Source organism: Vombatus ursinus, unplaced genomic scaffold (genome assembly GCF_900497805.2).
Source record: "Vombatus ursinus unplaced genomic scaffold, bare-nosed wombat genome assembly UNPS02014772.1, whole genome shotgun sequence".
Taxonomy (NCBI): Eukaryota; Metazoa; Chordata; class Mammalia; order Diprotodontia; family Vombatidae; genus Vombatus; species Vombatus ursinus.
The window spans coordinates 38411285-38426061 of NW_020954550.1; the positions used below are offsets into that span (position 1 = coordinate 38411285).

Consider the following 14777-nt stretch of genomic DNA (forward strand, 5'->3'; position numbering starts at 1 on the left):
TAGAGATTATAAAATCACAGACTGAGCTGAAAGAGACCTTCCTTAGAGGTCACCTTAGAGGTCACCCCATTGTTTTATAGGAGACGATCCTGAAGTTCAAAGAGGTTAAGTGATATGTCCAGGGTTACACAGGCACTGGTGGCAAAGTTGGGGCCAGACCCAGAACCCTTTGATTTTTTGTCTACTTCTCTTTCCACTACACTATAGGGCCTCTAAGGTAAGATAAGGCTGGCAGAAATTAGTCTACATCTCTGACCTCCTTTATCCCTGCCTCACATTCATGGAGTAGTAGTGCTGAAATCTCACTGTTTTTCTACTAGTAGGCTTATTTATACCCCTGATAGTGGCCCTTGATAGAAAAGGTAGGTACTATGTTGAATGTACACTTACACCATGGAGAGCTCCAAAGCAGTGAGCCCAGATTGTTGTGCTGGAGAGCACCAGGGATTCTCATACACAGAATGTCAGGTATTAAAAGGGAATTTAGAGATCATTTAAATTAACTCCTTCATTTGGCAGCTGAGAAAACAGAGGCATAAAGAGATAAAATGACCTGCCCAAGCTCATGCAGCTGCTAAATGGTAAATATATGACTAGAACCCAACTCCCTTGACTCCAAACCCTGGAATACTCCCCCTTATCTTACCACATTCTCATGTCCTCCATCTCCAGTTTTAGTATGTCTAGGCATTATCCCCAAATTGATAGCTCTGAAAACAAACATCAGCTATTTTTTCCTAAATATTTAGCCTGGACATCTAATGCTGTGGTGAGCCAAGGTTACCCCATGCTACTGTGGCTCTCTCAATCAATCCATCAACCAATAAATATTTAATAATTACCGACTACACACTAGACACTATGCTAAATCTTCCAGGTCTCTATATTATATTTTTATGTGGTAAGATGGTATTGCTCACTAAACTGTGTGCTCTTTGTCTTTTGCCTTTCTTTGTATACCTAACATTTAGCAGTGTCTGGCACGGAATAAGTGCTTACTAAATGATTGTTGACTGACTGATAGATACACTATTATGTTTATTGTTCAGGAACCTTCCTAGCTAAGTCTGGGGAGGTTTATCACCAGATTGGTTGCAGGGTGATAATTTTTTCAGCTGAAACAACAGTAGAAAGCCATTTGCTAATTTATAAAGGGGTTATGAACTGTGACAATGGAGGGAATACCTACATTAATGAAATTTCAGGTCCTGAAATATGTAAGAGTTAGCCAGGGTCAATGCAGTTCCCTCAGGAATCCAACTTATAATTATGGAGTATCTTATACACTGGGATCACCAGGTTCACTGTTTATAGAAACAACTTATGAAACCAATTTGCTACCAATGAGTGATGGATGTCTCTTAAACTTAAACTCCTTCCTGACAATATTTTATTGTTTGTTGACTTGACTTGTTGACTTCCCAACTGGCTCCAACCTACTTTTCCAACTTTTTATATATTACTTCCTTTCCCACACTCTATAATCCAGACAATTTGGCCTTTTTGCTTTTTCCTTTAGAGTCTGCCTCTGTCAGTTAGTAAACAATTGTTAAATGCTTACTATGTTCTAGAACTATGTTAAGTGCTTAAGATACAAAGAAAGGCAAAAACATGGTCCCTGCTCTCAAGGAGCTCACATTCAAATGGGACCAATGACATGCAAGTAACTATGTACGTTCGAGATATATACAGATGAAGAAGATCCCATCAATTCTTCTTTAAAACATTTTTTAACATCCCTTCTCTTAAAGTGCCTCTGTGGAAACTTGCTGAAGGTCTTAGAACTTGTTCTACACTGATGAAGTACCTGAGAAGGGCTGATAATTCAAGCAGTGATTGAGCCAATGTTGCCCCATGCTCCATGCATACTCCATCAGAGGGCCATCTCCAGTCATCCTGATCTATATCTTGCCACTGGACCCAGATGGCTCTGGAGGAGAAAGTGAGGCTGGTGACTTTGCCCTCCTTCACTTAAACCCAACTCACTTGCAAGACATGGTATCACCTTCCTGATGTCATGGAACAAAAGACAAACAACAACACACTCTATCACTCCAGCCGATCCCATGAAATATTTACCTAGAGTCTGAGAATTCCCTATATTCACAAAAGACAAGAACTTTAGTGAGACAAGGGATTTATCTTCTCCTCAAGTTAAGTTGCCTGGTTCCCAGGACCATCTCTACAAGACTCAAATCCCTCTGAAACAAGGAAAGTCTTCCTGGAGGAATGGAGGGCAATAATATCTTTGTATTGATGGTTTGGGAAACCCAGATCACTTAACAGCTCCTGCAGCTCCACTGTTGTGACAACAGATCCCACCAAAGCTATTTAATGTTTAGCTTGGCCCTTAGTTTCTGTATCTGCTGCTACCGTATTTCATAACGCCTAGAATAAGTTTCTTTTGTTTTTTTTTTTCTTTCTTTTTTGGTCTGGACCTGTTTTCATCCATAGTGTAGGTGGGACTTCCTAGTACCTATTCCAGAAATTCCAAATGGTAATTGGTCCATAAGGTAGTCAGTCTTAGAATATTGCCTGGGGCAGAAAGAGATTACATAACTCACCCATAGTCACACACAAAGTTCATTCCTGAAGCAGGATTTGAACCCAGGTCTTTCTGCCTCTGTGGTCAGTCCACTATCCATGAAAAACTTGCTTCCTCTCTTGGTGTATGGAAGATTTAGGAGATAGTGTAGACGACTTTCCTACCATAAAAGATTTTGTCAAATTGGCAGGCTAAAATTTGGCCAGGCCTCATGGAGGAAATAGCACTAAAACAGTCATAGTTTTGTGCTTTTTCAGCAACTGTGCTCCTCATTGCACAAATTAAAGTTATATACCACCCCCCAGCTTCATAGATGGAATGTATATTTTGAGTGTGTATTTATTGTATAGAATTTGGAGTCTAAGTACCTAGGTTCAGATCCCAGCCCTTTTACTAAGTATGTGTGTAATCATGGCATAATCACTTTACCTGTATGGGTTTTGGTCTCCTCATCTGCAAAATGAGAGAATTAGGTAATGATTTCTAAGGTATTTCTCTACTTTAAAATTCCATAATCCTTCTACCAAAAAACCAACAAGAAGACATTTCATTCTCAGTAATTTTTCTTTTTTTTTTTTTTTAGGCAATTGGGGTTAAGTGACTTGCCCAGGGTCACACAGCTAGTAAGTGTCAAATGTTGTCCTCAGTAATTTTTACCAAAAGTATCCTGAATGTTTAAAAATGACAAATATTAATCAGAACTTGCCTCCTCAGTTGGGGAGAATAACTTTTCCTTGGCTTCATTCTTTTCTAGCACCTGTCCCATTGTCTTTATATCTTCCTATGTGATAGAAATCAAATCGAAAACAAACAAACAAACAAATACAATATCCTGGTTTGTTCTTTCTCCCTTTCTTGGGGTGGTGGGGGTGCTGATAAATGTACATATGCATCCCAGTGATAAGATATATGCAGGTTTTGTTCACACAAGTGCCTTAGTGGAAAGCACACCTAATGAGAAGGCTCTTCCTTTTCTCTTGGTGACTTATTGAATCATCCATTTGACTATACACATTGTTGATGCAGAATCCAAATGGTTTCCCTGACTGTCAGTAAGGTCTTTTATTTTCCCTCTTTGTCAATGTCTTCTTGTTGTCACCCCTACCATTGGATGTCTGTCAGCAAAGGCAATGAAACAGGCTTTAAGCCAAGTTATCTTTCTCAGCTCATTTCCCACAGCTCTTAGGAAAGGCACCCCTGGCAACTTCAGTTGCACTTTGAGAGGATCAGAACGCCAATATGGTAACTGGGCCTTTAAATACTGGCATCGTCTTCCTTTCATTAGTGATCTTAGTTCTTTTCACTGACTTCTTGGGAACCTTCTACAATATTCTACTTTCTCTTTGGCCTCCACATCACTTCTCTTCATTCAGGCTTTCTCACAAACAAGTCTATTCTACAAACAATACCCCTCTGAAGACTCCATTTTTTAATGGGCTTCTCCACTTCTTTCCTAAGAGAAAATGGCCAACAAGAAAAACTAGTGGTCTTGAATTATTATACAACATACACAAAAGACACTTTAGTGACTTTACTACTAGAGAGGTAGCAGAGTTTCTGCTTAGAAAAATAATAGTTATTTACTGATCCACTGTACAAGTTCTAGCTAGGGTGGGTACTATATAAATTTATCCATCATTGGCAATGGGACTCTATTAAGAAGTCTAGAAAAATCTACTCTTCTCTTCCCTTCCCTTCCCTTTTCTTCTTTTCTCTTCTCTCCTCTCCTCTCTTCTTTTCTCTCCTCTTCTCTACTCTTTCTTCTGTCTTCTCTCTCTAACATTTCTCACAAGATCTTAAGCATTATTTAGACTATCTAAAATGGGTTTTGTAACAAAAAGTAATATATTTCAAATAATCCACTGATATCTATGAAATAGGAAAAGCTTTCAGATTCTTCTTCTGTTTAAGCTACCAAGGAAAGTTTTATGATCCCATTATCAATTCCCTGGCCCAGTATGGATATCTCTTCTTTGACTAGCTCCAAATTCATGAAAGTATGCCATAATTGATAGAACCATGGGCTTGGACCTGGCTTCAAGACCTGAGTTTGAATAGCACTTTAGACATTAATTGACTTGTCACTTAACAACTCTAGACTGCAATTTCCTCTTCTGTAAAATAAAAGGGTGGGACCTGATATCTTCTAAGGACCCTTCCAGCTCTGAATCCATAATCCTATGATCAACCAACCAACCAATGAAACAATTAGGAATTGGCACCACAGCCAGTACTATCGAAGTCTATTTGCTCAAATTTTTGTCATGGCTAATGACTTTCACTTAGATTTCATTTCGTAACTAGAGCAACTTGGTTTTGTATTGTTTGTTGGTGGATATTTTATTTGTGTTTGTGGTCTGCTGGATTTCACCAATTTATAGATGACCAGTTATTAATTATCTATAAGCCAAAATCACGGCAAATGCTAAGCTTGTGTTCATAACTGTGATGAAATTCTTCATAGTGATATTTTAGCAAAATTTCATTTATTGTTATTTGATGGGAAGTTATTGAAACTTGGGACATTTCTTTTTAAACAGCTAATTTAAAGTTTATATTTTGGTCTAGGAAAAATGCTAAATATGAAAATATGATAGTGCCTTTTTTTGAGTAGGATCTTAATGCCTCTTAGAAGTTACAAAGGAAAACTTTGTAGAACTTCAGTCAAGTAAAATGATAACATTTCATTAATACAAATTAGTATCCACAGGCTTCCAACAATGCAGAATTGATAATAGCTTGAAAAGTTTCCTTAAGTTTAGAAGTACAGAAAGGCTTCTAACAAGTTTTGTAAAGATGAGAATGAAAGAGCCCTGTGTGCAAGGGAAAGCATTCAACAAAATAAAAGCATTTTTTCCATTCAGCTTTTGCAGCCCTTTGGGTGCTCCGCTTTGATATCTGGCTTTTGCTCAGCAGCAAATGACCCTATAATTAACATTGGAGACCTGTATCTCTCCTTTTTGACAGGCTAATTGCACATCTTCTTTAAGTGGAAGTGACAGCGTATGGTAATTGCATTTTGGCAGAATCCAGTTTGTTTTTTAAAAATGTTGCTCCTGTCTAATAGTTATAGTTCCATTCTGAATAGTCATAATGATGATAACAATTCTGTACATTTGCATAGCTTTTTATCATTTATCTAGCACTTTTCCATATTTCACTCACTTGCCTCTGAAATACTTTCTTTTCTCTATATGAACTATGGCTTTGTAAAACATTTAATGATGCTTCCAGTAGATTTCCACATGTGTACCATATATCACCCCAAACAGGCCAACAAACTGTCCTGTTATAAATGTCTGCAAATCTAGAAGAAAACTGGAGATAGCCTTCCAATCACTCACAATTAGCCCATCTGATAACTTTCCTGGGCTGCCAGATGCCCTAGAGAAACAAGATATGCTTCTGGGATCCAATGACTTACCCACAATGACAGCGGTGACAGTGAGGAGAACAAAGGCATTCCGAAATAGATAACTTTTAACATCCTCCTTTGTGATGCTCTGTACTTTCTTCTTAGCCAAGAGTGTCCGTTTTCGGACTCCTTGCTGGAACCGCTCCATTCTACCCCCCAGCCGGTGCTCTTCTCCATTACTTTTAGTCATCGAGCTTCAGGGAGTGCTGTCTTCTATGAACGTTTATCAGAACTGCCAAATCTCCTCTCCAGAGAAACCCAAGGTGCTTGTCTTCCTTAGTACCAGACAGCACAGCTGGAACACAAGAGGCACAGAACTCTGTCATACACTCCAGGAATGATCAATCAGAGCTACTACTGGCCCATCTGTAAATAACATTGCACAACATTGTCTGGAGTGGGAGAGAGCCTAGTGCTAAGAAGCAGCAACACTTCTCCGGTGCCAGGCTTCAAGAATAGACTGCACATATTTTGCTTGAGTGCATGTGTGAAAATCTAGGTGATGCTGGCAGGCACTGTTTTTTTTTTTTTTTTCTATTTCTTTCTTATCCTGCCATGGTATATAAGAGGTGCCTGATAAACGTTTGAAGACTTATTTTGTGCACATACTACAGATGTATGTATTCCAATATAAAATGCCACAAGATTTAAATATGCAGAAGTCACGGTCTTTCTGCTACATAAATTAAGTACATTGGCTTACTTTTTATTGAGAAAAAGAATATTTGTTTCAAATAATAAATATGGAGAGAGAGAGAGAGAGAGAGAGAGAGAGACAGAGAGAGAGAGAGACAGAGAGGTTACTACTTTATTGAATGCATATTATACCAAGTAAATAGATTTGGCAGTTTTATATGGGTAACTATTTTTTTTCCATAAAAAAGTGTAAAGTACTCTGAGCACATCTGTAAAGTATCAGAGGCTAGAATTCATTTTCACTTATTACAACAACAAACTAGAAAGTAGCATTTGTCTCTGATTGCATAAAAATATACCAATGTGGACATTTTATCATTGATTTGCTTAGTTTGGGGCTCTCCAAATGCTTTTCTTTGTTATTTGGACTTCATGAGGAGGTTAATCTAATTTTCATTCCAAACATTATCATAGTTTCTAGGTCTATTCATGTACTGATCATTCAAAAAAGAAATTAGGCAAAAACCTCTTTCCTAGGTGGAAGTTAGTTGTTCTGATAGTCCAGGGCTCCATGTCACTGCCCTATGATATTTCCAATTCATAGCAGATCCTTGCCAGGATGAATCAAAATCAGAATTGGAAGCATCTGTGGACGTCTGAGGATGATACTGCATATAGTCAGGGGGATGTAAATTGAGGGATTCTTCAGAAGCGAAAAAGAAGTGTGGAAAAGACAGCTGTCCATAAGTTTGGACTTTTAAATAAGATTGCAGGTGTGAGTATATGGGGGGGGGGGGAAGGATGACTATGCCCGATCACGTTTAAAAGTACCGGATAAACGCGTCGCTTGGGGGTGGGGTGAGGGGGAGAAGAAAGCGAACAGATTTTTTTACTTAGCAAGAATCTCATTCTCAATAATTTTACAACTGATCAACTCATCTTGGTTACCTTACCATATCTTTGGCCACAATCTGCCACCAGCCTGGCCTGAATGATAAATCCAGACTAGGAGAGGCGATTGGAATCTCACTGAATAAGCGATTGGAACGACGTTCAAATACTAAGCATGCACTTTATCTACCAAAATGGCTAGCTAGCTCACTCTCCCAACTCCTTTGCCTCGGAAAACAAAACACTTTGACAAAGCCAGAGGATGAAAAACGAAACCGGGCAAGAGTTATAGGTGTTAAACTTACCTTTTCAGATTCTGCAGTGGTTTGGAGCCCCAGCAGGCAAGGGACAAGGTAAAATCCCTCAGCAGGTACAGCGGCGGCTAACGAAACGCAGGGAAAGAGGGCCAGGCTAGCGCTGACACTCTGCATGTGCTCTGCTCTGAAACAGCAACTTACTATCAGGGCAACTTAAGAAAAGGGGAGGAGACTGGGATCTGGGCTGGGGGGTGGGGGGTGGGGGAGGATGAAAACACCGCAGAAGAGGAGGGGAGACGGTGGGGAGAACCCCAGGGTTTCTGGAATATTGATTAGCCTTGGCACTCTCAGGGTAGGCTTGCTGCTTTGTTTTTCTCTTTAGACCACTTCCACGCTTTGTCAATTTACTTTCATTGGAAATGCAAAATCAGGACCAGGAAGAATTGACGATGAAATACACACACACACACACACACACACACACACACACACACACACGGAGAATACTGGAAGTCTTCATGATTAGACGCTCCATAGCGGACTTTCAGAACACTAAATTTAATTACATAACATCATCTCAGTTTCTCTCTTAAAGAAGTATGAGAGTGTATGCTCTTTTGCCCCGCGGAACAACCGTGTTGAGCAAGACTGTCTTTTTCCAGGCTAGGGAATGGAACCTGACATTATTCCGGAAAGACCTGGAATATGATCAAGTATGGAGACGGGGAAAAGCCTTGTTCCGTTTCTCAACTTTGTCTAAAGTTACTCAAAGACAAGATCAGACCTGCCTATAGGTAAAAACCCATTATAACAAACCTAATTTAGCCCACGTTGGCTGCCCTCACTCCAGCAGGGGAGGGAAATACAAGCCCTCAGTCTCTTCTAATGCAGAAAATTAAAAAAAAAAAAAAAGTAAGTCCTTTCTTAAGGGCAGTACATGCAAATGCAAAGGCCAGCTTTTCCTGGGAGGAAGTTTTGGGTTTCAAAAGGCAATTTGGGGTTTAAGTGGCTCAAATGAGAAAGGATGCTGAACTATTTTCAGTAATTCAACAAACCTCATTACATGGAGAATGTAACTTCTGGTTCTAATCCACTTTTCTCAAAAGGAAAATAGATTGGAGGGGGGAGTGCTGAGAATCAATATCATTTTTTTAAGCATGAATCACCCCCAAAGCTTATGACCTGTTGGGCAAAGAAAACAGTTCAAAAAGAATGGAAGGATAGGCGCCAAATCACAGTAATCATCCTATATTATTGTTCAAAAAATTTCAGTGTCACCTTGTGATATCTGGCCCATTTTTGCCTGGTAACCCAAAGGTATACCAATTCTTTTTTCTACAGGCAAATTAGGAGAGAACGTGGAGGAGAAAAGCCTCACCCAATGACAGTTGTGTCATTCTTAACAAGAAATTAGAGATTGGTAAATGATTGTAATCATCAAGGTTATGAAGGGAAGAGAGGGTTCCAAAGTGTGATATTTCATTAATAGAGGCAACTGTTTTTATCTCTGCCAATCAATAATTGCTCTTCAATTTAAGAAGTCACCCGGGGCACAAAAGATGACTTGCCCTTGGTCACACGGCTGGTGTGTGTCACAAGCAGAACTTGAAACAAGCTTCTTGGCTCTGAGGCCTGTTTCCTAGCCTTGCCACTCATTGCCTCTCATAAATACATATAAGGTAAAATACTGGCTATGGTTCAACAATATTTCTGAATTATGCGAAGAAAGTGATTAAAACCTCAATATTCTCTGATCCAGAAATCCCACTGCTAGACAGATACCACAAGGAGGTCACATATACATGAAAATATTTATAGTAGCATTTTTCCTAGTATGGTAAAAGTGAGGTGGTTTAATCAGTAAATCGAAATCAAGTTAACCCACTCTACTTTAAGTGATAAGATGCCCAGTAGATCATTCAATCTCAATCATAGGCTATAGACTAAGTATGAAGTTTTTAAAGCTATTGAATAAAATGAAATGATTGTCAATCTCTTCCAGTTGGTTAATGGATTTTCCCACACTCTCTGGGTCCTGTATAAAAGCATCAAGAGAGCTGGAGGGGGAGAGCTCTACCAAATGGCTAGAGGTCCAGTAAAAAATAATTTCTTTGGAGGAAAGGAGGAACCCTGGTTCCTGCCTTGGCCTTGGTCTCCTTCTCTTTGGTTGGAATATGAACGTGTGTGCTTCAAAAAGTCCAAAGGATGTTGGACTTTCCCTGTTCTCATTGTGTCCTTATATCATTTCTGGGTCAGTTAATCTAGCTCCTGCTTTGGGAGCCAAGAATAGACTGGCCCTAAACTGACATCTGGGAAAGACCTTCATTTAAAAAGGCCAAGGTCTTGTCACTGGACTCCAATGAGTCTGGGGGAGAGAGTGAGACTGATGAGTTTGTGCAGCTCTACCTCACTTAAATCCAATTCAAGGGCAAGTCAAGATATTACCTTTGTGATGTCATTGCTCCTCTTCAAGAAGGACCAGCAACAAGTTGTACAAGGATCCCAGCAAAGAAACCATCCTGTGCTTAAGGGAACCTTCTTGAACACTTTATGAAGGGCAGAAGAAGACTTCTAGCAGCCAGGAGCTGTGTCATACGCCTTTGCCACATGTGTTCTCCAAGCTTGAGCCCATTTTTTCTGCACTCTATGTACTTGTGGAAGAGTGGGTCACAAGCTTTTGGAGGGGAGGTTCCTACCAACTGTCCTTACTCTTTCTCCTTAGTAAATACTCGTTTCTAAAATCTACTTAAGGCTATTTGACTAGAATTATTCTCAATTGATCATTTTGGAGGAAGCCCTCCTTATTCTTTTGGTATACCCCTAGAATTCTGAGAGGGACATGTAATATTCTCTGGCACCAAGAGTATTGTGAGACTCAAATGAGATAACGAATGTAAAGTATTTTTCAAATCTCTAAGTGCTATAAGTGCCTATCATGTTATTATTATTATTATCATTAACTTCCAGTCACCAGGCTTCCAAGCTGGTGATAACTTCACTCCATGAGCTGGTCTGCTGCTGTCCTGCTGTGCTCAAGCAATGTTTATAAACCAATTCAGGGATGTGCTAGTAAATATTTAACATCCAGGCCCTCAGGAAAAAAATGTAGGCAAACACATTTAAGTTTATTCTGCATTATTAACACTTTTTAAAGTCTAGAAATCAATAAAATAATAAATCAAGCCCTGATTTGTAGTGATTGCCAATTTCTGAGGTATGAACGTTTACACAAAAAAATTTAACAATGAGCTTTGGGAAGCCAGTTAGAGCTGGCTCCAGTACAGCCCTGTCTGGCACCCTGTGAGAATGGGAGTTGGAATAAGAATCCTCAGAGATACAGTAGCAAAGAACAAAGAAGATGCTTCACAAATCTAATAGAATATTACTACACCATAAGAAATGAATTCAATGAAAATACAGACCAACTTGGAAATACTTTTATGTGCTGATACAAAATTAAACAAGAATGAGGAAAACACTATATATGACAACAACAATAATAATAGTAACAATAGTTTGCATTTACATAGTACTTATTATATGCTAGGTACCGTACTTTATGAATACTATCTCTTTTGATCCTCATTACAACCTTGGGAAGTAGGTGCTGTTATTATCTCCATTTTACTTGTGAGGAAACCGAGGCAAATGGGTTAAGTGACTTGCCTAGGTCGCACAACTACTAAGTGTCGGGGGCCAGATTTGTACTCCAGTCTTGCCTGACTCCACACCCAGCACACAGCAACAAAACTATCCAAACTGAATGCTAAATTACAGTAAAAATCCTGGTTAAAATAAATAGCTTCAGAGAAGAGTTTTAGAAAAAATGGTCCCAGAGAAGAGTTATAAGGAGGCACTTCCCTTTCATCTTTGCAGAGGCAGGAGATTATACCCGTGGAACTCTTTATGCAATGAAGTGGTTGATGTATAGGTAAGTTTTACTGAATCTCTCTTTCTCTCTTTCTTTCTCTCTCTCCCTCTCTCTCTTTTTCTCCTCCCTCCTCTCCTTTTTTTCTCTCTCCCTTTTGATTCTTTTTTATAAGGGATGCTTGGGGGTGGGATGTTATATTGGAAATGTAGATGATTCAAAAACAAAAGATAATAATAAAAATGAAAAAAAAACTTATGCCTTCTTAACTTGTGGCCTAAACACTCTTGCTTTTACCTTTCAAACTTCTTCTCTGAAGTCTGCTAGCTTTTACTTAGCTTTTTCACACAGTGTAGCACCTAATTATAATGGCATTGATCGATTTTGACTATTATTTGACTATTATAAATATCCAAATGAACTATAAAGGACATATGAAGAAAGATGCTATCTGCATCCATCTGATAAATAGAAGTTGTATAGAATAATTTTACATCTATATACCTATTTGTGTCTAATTAAAAATAAAATAAAATAAAATAAACATATGTGAAAAAATAAGGGCCACTGGGGGGATAAAAGATATAAACTTACATGGAGAGTAAATGATGTAATTTGTTTTAAAAAATGAGGGGTTTAAACCAGATAACCTCCCAGTCCCTGCTGTGCTCTTCTGGTTTTAATTGAGTGGCATCTCAGAATGATCTCCTTTGCTAGACAGGAATGAGAAGAAGCTGAAGTATATTCCCTGGATTAACATTGATATGGGGAGTAACTGGTTGCCCTTTTTCTCCCTAAGCACTAATGCCTTTTGAGAAACAATTTCAGTATTTTCTATCAAGGAGGCTTTGTGGGAGCCTGGGGTACTGTTGAGAGGGGAAGTAATTCACCACTGAAAGTTTTGTTAGATGCAATAAAATCTAGTGAGAAAATGAGATGGAAAGAGTCTTAAGTTCAAAGTTCATGCTGGTTACAAGGTTTCAGTCCTGGCGAAGGGAGTTCTGGGAATTCCTTCTTCGGAGCACCGTAGGGAAGATATACCAAAAATATATCTTGGACAACCTGCTGATAGAATGCATTTTTCTACCCATTTATTTGACTTTACAGGTGAGGCATACTTCTAATATCTGCTGCACTTTTCTCTCGATGTAGAAATCTAAAGAAATGGAAGATTGGCATACTGAACACTCTTTGTCATAGTCACATTTCATTTGAAGGGATTAGAGAGACAGACATAGGAAATTTGGTTAATCTCAACAGTAAGGCAGAAAAGTAAATGCACACCAATGCAGTTGTTAATATTCTGTGAAAATCTGGTGAGGTGTTGTGTTTGGGGATTAAAAATTAAGTCATTATATGGTTTCTTTTGAGGGGGAGGGAATGGGGTATCCATCCCAAGATAGAGTATCCAACTTTTCTTGACTGAGTAGGGTATGCAGACTGCAGTCACTTCCATGAGGACAAAGGCAAAGTGCAGCACAGATTAAAAACTCAATTTACTGGAATATTGGAATATTTAGCTAACTACATTTTTAAAGCTTCAGAGTTTACCTGAGAACCCTTTTTTATGTTAAGTCTAGTTGAAAATCTTTCTAAAATGTATGAATCCATGTGCTTTTCTTTTTTAAGAAAATATTAACTAGTATAAGCATTTATCTTTCCTTCCCACTGCCCTTGATTGAATATTTTTTTTAAAAAAAGAAAAAATCTATCATGACAAATATGCATAGTCCAGTAAAATAAATTCCCATATTGGTCATGTCCAAAGATATATGTCTCATTCTGCATTTTAAATCTTTCATGTCTGTGGCAAGAGGTAAGTAGCATGTTTCATTTTCAGTCTTCTGGATGAGTCTATTTTCTTAGTTTGGTAAATGGAAAATACTGAAAATAATTTCATCTTTCTTTAATGATTCACCATCTTACTGTATCTCAGTCTCCCTGGGCAGAATCAGCTGTGGTATTGTAAGGGGGTATTGTATTGAATCTGTACAAATTGCATGAAAGGGTCTGGAAGTTGCTTTTTTAGACAATAAATCCTCGATATCAGCTTGTGTTTTTTTTTTTAATTGAAAACAGACCCCTCCTCCCTGCCCCCTACAAACTATCCTTCTGTCTCCTCCCCCAGCTCTGGTCAATTTAAAGTTCTGGTTCATTGGTTTTGGGTTATTATAAACACTTCTGAAATGCAACAAATTCCATTGTAGACAGATTAGTTGTAATTTAGCCACATGTGAAAGCCTTTGTAATAGCACATTCATCACAGGATAGCTGGAAATAATATAAGGGAAGGTATAAATTCTCTCCTTTGGACTGAATTTGGGTTTCTCTCTTTAACACATCTTCTCAATAAGTCTACTAAAAATGAAAAAAGGCTCCCTTGTGAAATGTGGATTTCACAAGTGGATTTTCATATGTGAAAATTCTTACTGTAAAAAGTCATTCTCCAACTTTTGGGCATGGGACAGACCTCAAGAGGATCTGAGTTTTAGTTTGGGGAAAGAATGTAGTTATTATTAGGGTTAATGACAATGGATGTTTTTGAGATATTTCCCAATTTCTTTCTTTCTACTTCTCCAAAGACTGGACCCATTTTACAGAGATAACAAATATGTTAATCCAGAAAGCTTAGAAATAAGAAAAATTCGGTCTTTCATATGCGATTTAAACAAAAAAAGAGTTATTGGCCTAGCCATCAGCATCCTCCTTGGGTGGTACACAGCTGAGACAAATGACAACATTTTTATCCAGAAGAAATGAGGTTAAAAAGAACTTTGGAATAGGAGGGCAAGCTGGAAGGGACAAAGAAATTTCAGAGGAGATGTGTTAAAAGGTGGAGTCCCACACTTTACCTTGGTGTTTGTCAAAAGAGTTGCTAAAAGAGTACATGTATGCATGTGCTTCTTGACTTTTTTCATATTAGATCATGGGGAGCATGATGGAGAATTAACCAAGATAGGGTAAAAAGAGTATTTCACAACAGTGAGGATCCAATTAAAAGGAGATTTCAAAAACTGGTAATTGACCTAGTCAGTATGGCTATGTGCCTTTCTCTAGTAACTCAGAACTAGGGATAGAAAAAGCAGCTGGTGAGGACCACCTAGTGTTGAAGGTTTGTAAGACTTGAGTAACAAAACAAAAATTGTATAGGTAGTATTGCATAGT

At 38.5% G+C, this 14777-nt stretch overlaps 1 protein-coding gene across 1 annotated transcript in view; it reads right to left on the reverse strand.

Moving 5' to 3' along the window:
• SLC1A3 (solute carrier family 1 member 3) overlaps nucleotides 1-7935 on the reverse strand; it is a 104150-nt gene extending 96215 nt beyond the window's left edge. The window contains exons 1-2 of the mRNA XM_027863525.1: nucleotides 7793-7935; nucleotides 5970-6255 (exon numbers count right to left, since the gene is read on the reverse strand). Coding sequence (XP_027719326.1) covers nucleotides 5970-6150 — 181 coding nt within the window. The 5' untranslated portion in view covers nucleotides 6151-6255; nucleotides 7793-7935. The remainder of the gene's footprint in view (nucleotides 1-5969; nucleotides 6256-7792) is intronic.
• Between the last annotated feature and the right edge of the window lie 6842 nt (nucleotides 7936-14777).